This window comes from Triticum dicoccoides, chromosome 6B (genome assembly GCF_002162155.2).
Source record: "Triticum dicoccoides isolate Atlit2015 ecotype Zavitan chromosome 6B, WEW_v2.0, whole genome shotgun sequence".
In the NCBI taxonomy this organism is placed as follows: domain Eukaryota; kingdom Viridiplantae; phylum Streptophyta; class Magnoliopsida; order Poales; family Poaceae; genus Triticum; species Triticum dicoccoides.
In genome coordinates this window covers 144,085,978-144,094,749 of record NC_041391.1, presented here as the reverse complement: position 1 = coordinate 144,094,749, position 8,772 = coordinate 144,085,978, and the positions used below count along the sequence as shown (strand labels likewise).

Below are 8,772 nucleotides of genomic sequence, written 5' to 3'. Positions count from 1 at the left end.
GAAGGTTGGGTTTCCCGGCGCAGGCGGTTACAAAACCCGGGAGAGGAAGAGGAAAGTGGAGCTGAGTGAAATGTAGAAGCTCAATGCAAGAGTACAAAAGATAAAGGAACAAGTTGAGAGGCAGCGAGCTACCGGAGCTACCCCAGAAGCTATCCCACCATCTCAGCAGAGAAGCAGCGTGGCTTCCACAGAGTTCGTTCAGTAGCATAACTTCACAGCTCCTGGCTACCCCATGGATGCTACCACGGAGGCTCAACATTGCCAGCTTATGACAAAATGGCAAAACCTCACCTTGAAGGTGGATGTCGGCTCTGTTGCAGCTCCTCAACCCGACGGAACTTTTCACTGTCGTCCGATTCCACATGGCTATGCTATTGTGACGGTGAATGAAGTAATGGAGGGATTTGAGGAGCTCGAGCTTGACCACCCTACAGGTGAAGGGGAGACTCAGCTGAGTTATGCTCTGAGAACTACATGTCTATGGGGGAAGGAGTACATCAAGCTTCCGAACTGGACGCCTCCGCCTCCTCCTCCTCCTCCGGCGAGTTAGGACACTCCACCTCCTCCTCCTCCTCCTCCTCTGGCGAGTGATCAAGGCACTCTGCCTCCTTCTACAGCTCCTCCGGCGTGTGAGGCCGGCACTCCGCCTCCTCCTTTGCCTCCTCCGTCGCGTCCGAGTAGTCCGCCTCCTCCTCCGCCTCGTCAGCAACGGCGGAAGACAGAAGACGCTGCTCCAGATGCTCCGGCGCGTCGGAGCACTCCGCCTCCTTCTTCACCTCGTAAGCAACAACGGAAGAGAGACGCCGCCACTCCGGCGGCTAGCAGTACAGATACGGTCCATCTCTCAAGCCTCTAGATAAGTTACCATACGAGAGGACCATGGAGGAAAACATGGAGATCTGTGAAACCCAAGTGAGGGAATATTTTGCAAAGAAACCTCCACCTCCGAAAGAGATGATAGATCCGGTCAAAGCGAAGCACACAATCGATGCCCTGAAGCGACCACGACTGCCTTCACCGGATGACAACCATGTTCGCGCTCTTAAAAAGACATTGGAAGATGTGCACCGGTGGGAACTACTTCAAGTGATAAAAGGTTAGCAGAACGAAGAAGTGGGGAAAAATTCCCTAGCTCGGTGAATAGGCGAACCAATCGTGCCCCCCGCTCAAAGTGTCTAGCGATATCATCGCAAATCTGCCGGGGATGGTGCCTGTGTTGGGGAATGTTGTATTTCAAAAAAAAAATTGCCTATGCACACGCAAGATCCATCTAGGTGATGCATAGCAATGAGCGGGGAGAGTGTGTCCACGTACCCTTGTAGACCGAAAGCGGAAGCGTTTAGTAACGCAGTTGATGTAGTCGAACGTCTTCGTGATCTAAGCGATCCAAGTACCGAACGCATGGCACCTCCGTGATCTGCACACGTTCAGCTCGGTGACGTCCCTCGTACTCTAGATCCAGCTGAGGCCGAGGGAGAGTTTCATCAGCACGACGGTGTGGTGACGGTGATGATGAAGTTACTGATGCAGGGCTTCAGCTAAGCTCTACAATGATATGACCGAGGTGGAAATCTGTGGAGGGGGGCACCGCACACGGCTAAGACAACTGTGAACTTGTGTGTCCTAGGGTGCCCCCCAGCCCCCGTATATAAAGGAGCAAGGGGGTGGTCGGCCGGCCCTCATAGGCGCGCCAAGGGGGAGGAATCCTCCTCCTAGTAGGAGTAGAACTCCGCCTTTTCCTAGTCCTACTAGGAGAAGAAGGAAGGAGGGGGAAAGAGAAGGAAAGAGGGGGCGCCGCCCCTCCCGCTAGTCCAATTCGGACTATGCCCATGGGGGGCGCGCGGCCAACCCTTGGTAGCCCCTCTCTCTATCCCCTAGGCCCAGTAAGGCCCATTACTTCTCCGGTGGATCCGATAACCCTTCCAGCACTCCGATATATATCCGGTCACACCCGGAACTCATCCGCCGAATATAGTCATCCAATATATCAATCTTTATGTCTTGACCATTTTGAGACTCCTCTTCATGTCCGTGATCACATCCGGGACTCTAAACTACCTTTGGTACATCAAAACACATAAACTCATAATGTCGATTGTCATCGAACGTTAAGCGTCTGGACCCTACGGGTTCGAGAACTATGTAGACATGACCGAGACTCACTTCCGGTTAATAACCAATAGCGGAACCTGGATGCTCATATTGGTTCCTACATATTCTCCGAAGATCTTTATCGGTCAAACCGCATAACAACATACGTTGTTCCCTTTGTCATCGGTATGTTACTTGCCAAGATTCGATAGTCGGTATCATCATACCTAGTTCAATCTCGTTACCGGCAAGTATCTTTACTCATTCCGTAATGCATCATCCCGCAACTAACTCATTAATCACATTGCTTGCAAGGCTTATAGTGATGTGCATTACCGAGAGGGCCCAGAGATACCTCTCTGACAATCGGAGTGACAAATCCTAATCTCCATCTATGCCAACTCAACAAACACCATCGAAGATACCTGTAGAGCATCTTTATAATCACCCAGTTACGTTGTGACGTTCGATAGCACACTAAGTGTTCTTCGGGTATTCGGGGGTTTCATAATCTCATAGTCATAGGAACATGTATAAGTCATGAAGAAAGCAATAGCAATAAACTAAACGATCATTATGCTAAGGTAACGGATGGGTCTTGTCCATCACATCATTCTCTAATGATGTGATCACATCATTCTCTGATGATGTGATCCCGTTCATCAAATGACAACACATGTCTATGGCTAGGAAACTTAACCATCTTTGATTAACGAGCTAGTCTAGTAGAGGCATACTAGGGACACTCTGTTTGTCTATGTATTCACATATGTACTAAGTTTCCAGTTAATACAAGTCTAGCATGAATAATAAACATTTATCATGATATAAGGAAATATAAATAACAACTTTAGTATTGCCTCTAGGGCATATTTCCTTCAGCCTCACACTTGCACTAGAGTCAATAATCTAGTTCACATCGCATGTGATTTCACACCAATAGTTCACATCTTTATGTGATTAGTTCACATCTCCATGTGACTAATACCCAAAGGGTTTACTAGAGTCGATAATCTAGTTCACATCACTATGTGATTAACACCCAAAGAGTGGTCATGTTTTGCTTGTGAGAGAAGTTTAGTCAACGGGTCTGCCACATTCAGAGCCATATGTATTTTGCAAATTTCTATGTCTATAATGCTCTGCACGGAGCTACTCTAGCTAATCGCTCCCACTTTAAATATGTATCTAGATGGAGACTTAGAGTCATCCAGATCGGTGTCAAATCTTGCATTGACGTAACTCTTTACGACGGATTCTTTGTCACCTCCATAACCGAGAAACATTTCCTTATTCCACTAAGGATAATTTTGACCGTTGTTCAGTGATCCACTCCTGGATCACTATTGTACCCTCTTGCCAAACTCATGGTGAGGTACACAATAGGTCTGGTACATAGCATAGCATACTTTATAGAACCTATGACAGAGGCATAGGGAATGACTTTTCATTCTCTTTCTATTTTCTGCCGTGGTCGGTTTTTGAGTCTTTACTCAACTTCACACCTTGCAACACAGGTAAGAACTCCTTCTTTGACTATTCCATTTTGAACTACTTCAAAAACTTGTTAAGGTATGTGCTTTGTGAAAGTCCAATTAAGCGTCTTAAATCTATCTCTATAGATCTTGATGCCCAATATATAAGCAGCTTCACCAAGGTCTTTCATTGAAAAAATCCTTTCAAATACTCCTTTATGCTTTCCAGAAAATTCTACATCATTTCCGATCAACAATATGTCATTCACATATATTTATCAGAAAGGTTGTAGTGCTCCCACTCACTTTCTTTTAAATACAGGCTTCACCGCAAGTCTGTATAAAATTATATATGCTTTGATCAACTCATCAAAGCGTATATTCCAACTCCGAGATGCTTGCACCAGTCCATAGATGGATCGCTGGAGCTTGCACACTTTGTTAGCACTTTCAGGATTGACAAAACCTTTTTGTTGTATCATATACAACTCTTCTTTAAGAAATCCATTAAGGAATGCAGTTTTGACATCCATTTGCCAGATTTCATAAAATGTGGCAATTGCTAACATGATTCGGACAGACTTAGGCATCGCTACGAGTGAGAAAATCTCATCGTAGTCAACACCTTGAACTTGTCGAAAAACCCTTTTCCAACAATTCGAGCTTTGTAGATAGTAACACTACTATCAGCGTCCGTCTTCCTCTTGAAGATCTATTTATTCCCAATGGCTTGCCGATCATCGGGCAAGTCCACCAAAGTCCACACTTTGTTCTCATACAAGTATTCTATCTCAGATTTCATGGCCTCAAGCCATTTCGCGGAGTCTAGGCTCATCATCGCTTCCTCATAGTTTGTAGGTTCGTCATGGTCAAGTAACATGACCTCCAGAACAGGATTACCGTACCACTCTGGTGCGGATCTTACTCTGGTTGACCTACGAGGTTTGGTAGTAACTTTATTAGAAGGTTTCATGATCATCATCATTAGCTTCCTCACTAATTGGTGTAGGATCACTGGAACTGATTTCTGTGATGAACTACTTTCCAATAAGGGAGCAGGTACAACTACCTCATCAAGGTCTACTTTCCTCCCACTCACTTCTTTCGAGATAAACTTTTTCTCTAGAAAGGATCCACTCTTAGCAATAAAGATCTTGCCTTCGGATCTGTGATAAAAAGGTGTACCCAACAGTTTCTTTTGGGTATCCTATGAAGACACATTTCTCCTATTTGGGTTTGAGCTTATCAGGTTGAAGCTTTTTCACATAATGATCATAGCCCCAAACTTTAAGAAACGACAGCTTAGGTTTCTTGCCAAACCACAATTCATATGGTGTCATCTCAATGGATTTAGATGGTGCCCTATTTAAAGTGAATGCAGTTGTCTCTAATGCATAACCCCAAAACGATAGTGATAATTCGGTAGAGACATCATAGATTGCACCATATCTAATAAAGTACGGTTATGACGTTCAGACACACCATTACGTTGTGGTGTTCCAGGTGGCGTGACTTGCGAAACTATTCCACATTGTTTCAAATGAATACCAAACTCGTAACTCAAATATTCGTCTCATGTGATCAGATCGTAGAAACTTTATTTTCTTGTTACGATGATTTTCCACTTCAGTCTGAAATTCTTTGAACAATTCAAATGTTTCAGACTTATGTTTCATCAAGTAGATATACCCATATCTTCTTAAATCATCTGTGAAGGTTAGAAATAACGATACCCACCGCGAGCCTCAACACTCATTGGACCGCACACATCAGTATGTATTATTTCCAACAAGTCTGTTGCTCGCTCCATTGTTCCGGAGAACGGAGTCTTAGTCATCTTGCCCATGAGGCATGGTTCGCAAGCATCAAGTGATTCATAATCAGTGATTCCAAAAGCCCATCAGCATGGAGTTTCTTCATGCGCTTTACACCAATATGATCTAAACGGCAATGCCACAAATATGTTGCACTATCATTATCAACTTTGCATCTTTTGGCATCAATATTATGAATATGTGTATCACTATGATCGAGATTCAATAAACCATTCGCCTTGGGTGTATGACCTCGGAAGGTTTTATTCATGTAAATAGAATAACAATTATTCTTTGACTTAAATGAATAACCGTATTGCAATAAACATGATCCAATCATATTATGCTCAACGCAAACACCAAATAACATTTATTTTAGGTTCAACACTAATCCGAAGGTAAAGGGAGTGCGCGATGGTGATCTTATCAACCTTGGAATCACTTCTAGCACACATCATCACCTCGCCCTTAACTAGTCTCTGTTATTTTGCAACTCCCGATTTGAGTTATTACTCTTAGCAACTAAACCAGTATCAAATACTGAGGGGTTGCTATAAACACTAGTAAAGTACACATCAATGACATGTATATCAAATATACTATTGTTTACTTTGCCATCCTTCTTATCCGCCACGTATCTAGAGTAGTTCCACTTCCAGTGACCATTTCCTTTGAAGTAGAAACACTCAGTTCCAGGCTTGGGTCTAGCTTTGGGCTTCTTCATGGGAGCAGCAACTTGCTTGCTATTCTTCTTTGAATTTCCTCTTTCTTTCCCTTTGCCCTTTTCTTGAAACTAGTGGTCTTGTTAACCATCAACAATTGATGCTATTTCTTGATTTCTACCTTCGCCGATTTTAGCATCGCGAAGAGCTTGGGAATTACTTTCGTCATCCCTTACATATTATAGTTCATCACTAAGTTCTAGTAACTTGGTGATAGTGACTAGAGAACTTTGTCAATTACTATCTTATCTGGAAGATTAACTCCCACTTGATTCAAGCAATTGTAGTACCCAGACAATCTGAGCACATGCTCACTGGTTGAGCAATTCTCCTCCATCTTGTAGGCAAAGTACTGTCAGAGGTCCCATACCTCTCGACACGGGCATGAGTATGAAATACCAATTTCAACTCTTAGAACATCTTTTATGCTTTGTGGCAAAGGGTTTACTAGAGTCAATAATCTAGTTCACATCACTATGTGATTAACACCCAAAGAGTGGTCATGTTTTGCTTGTGAGAGAAGTTTAGTCAACGGGTCTGCCACATTCAGAGCCATATGTATTTTGCAAATTTCTATGTCTATAATGCTCTGCACGGAGCTACTCTAGCTAATCACTCCCACTTTAAATATGTATCTAGATGGAGACTTAGAGTCATCCAGATCGGTGTCAAAGCTTGCATCGACGTAACTCTTTACGACGAATTCTTTGTCACCTCCATAACCGAGAAACATTTCCTTATTCCACTAAGGATAATTTTGACCGTTGTTCAGTAATCCACTCCTGGATCACTATTGTACCCTCTTGCCAAACTCATAGTGAGGTACACAATAGGTCTGGTACATAGCATAGCATACTTTATAGAACCTATGACAGAGGCATAGGGAATGACTTTTCATTCTCTTTCTATTTTCTGCCGTGGTCGGCTTTTGAGTCTTTACTCAACTTCACACCTTGCAACACAGGCAAGAACTCCTTCTTTGACTATTCCATTTTGAACTACTTCAAAAACTTGTTAAGGTATGTGCTTTGTGAAAGTCCAATTAAGCGTCTTAAATCTATCTCTATACAATGAAGGTGGACGAATTCATATACCAGTATGGGAAGCCTCTCGTCAAAGATGGAAGTCCTCCTCTAACAACGATGATGCGAAGATTTCATGAATGATACATGGAAACCTGCAGCAAGTCTGGGAAGGATGCTTTGATGATGATAATTAAAGAGGAGCACGACTTCGTTGGATCGGATATGATTACTAGTGATTTTGATGAGTTTTTTCAGTTATACAATCAAAAGGCTCTCGACAAATCACTCGTGACTTGCTATTGTCTGTAAGTACTACTTCTGTAATTAAGTCTCTATATATAGCTCAGCTCTTTCGTTGCATGTGTATATAATTATCCTCACTGTATTATGCAGATTGAAGATCGTCGAACGCAGAAAAGCACAAATCTATGACATTGGGTTCATTAACCCAAATATCATACATGAATGGACGGTTAAACACAATGTCACAGAAACCGAGGACAACTTGCTACAATCGTTGCTCAAAAATCAAAGCAAAGATAAAATACTATTTCCTTACAACTTCAAGTGAGGTTTCCCTTATTACTCTAGGTTATAGTAATGTAACTGATGGGTTATGCTTGCGTGCGTAGCTTCCACTTTATTCTCCTAGAGATTAAGCTTGAGCAAGGAGTAGTAACCATCTTAGACTCGAGACGAAAAGATCCCGAGGACTATGCGGACTCGAATGCTCCAGAAGTAAGTCCAATCGATCATTATCGCACCATATCGGCAACTTTGTTCATTTCCTCATATCAGGTAATTATTTTCTTTGTCTGGCAGGGTTTGGAAAGAGTTCACCGTAATTGCTCCGGGACTGCCGACCGAGCTGCGATTTCAACACCCGAAAGTAAGTACTACTACCTAGTTCCGCGCATCTCCCATTGATTCTAGCTAGTTTCATCAATACCATTTAGCATGCTTGCTTATCAGTTTGATTGACCTCTATTTCTCGTAAAGTGCTTGTAGCAGGAAGCCGGGAATGATTTCTGTGGATACTACGTTTGCGAGTTCATCTACAACGCGACGACCTCTAATAAGCGGGGCTACTCTGAAAAACAATATGAAGTGGGTAAGCAAAAATATTCACAATTTTATTTTACTACCATCATTTGTGTTGAGTTTCATTCATACACATGTATTGACCCTCTTCTTCAATTTAGATCTGGCAGATGCGGGATGAACTCCTACCAAAAGATTGCATACGAGCAATTCAAGAGGAATTGACGGGATTCTTTCTTGACCACGTCATCAATCCAGCCGGACAATACCATGTGAAAATTGACTTCCGATGTTAGGGATTGTAAGAGATCTTATATTGTATATATGTAGCTAGTAGCGTCGGATAGATATACAAAAACTTGTTGTTCAAACAATCTCTCGGAGAAGGAGAGGTCGATCACTTCTTTCTGTATATATGTTCATATGTTCATGGCGATCTTGTGTACTTAATGGTTCCTTCGTTTGCTTACTAGCTAGCGTGTCAAGTTCTCTCCATACGTATAGTACCTAGCGTCGACCAAGCACGGAGATAAGAGATGTCACTTCTCTCTATTAGCTAGCTAACACAATATATGAAACTCTTAAATTAACCATCCAAAACCCC

At 42.7% G+C, this 8,772-nt stretch overlaps 1 protein-coding gene across 1 annotated transcript in view; it reads right to left on the bottom strand.

The window, feature by feature from the left end:
• Positions 1 to 611: 611 nt before the first annotated feature.
• LOC119320913 (BTB/POZ and MATH domain-containing protein 1-like) overlaps positions 612 to 8,772 on the bottom strand; it is a 10,079-nt gene continuing 1,918 nt past the window's right edge. The window contains exon 2 of the mRNA XM_037594818.1: positions 612 to 818. Within this exon, the coding sequence (XP_037450715.1) occupies positions 612 to 818 (207 nt within the window). The remainder of the gene's footprint in view (positions 819 to 8,772) is intronic.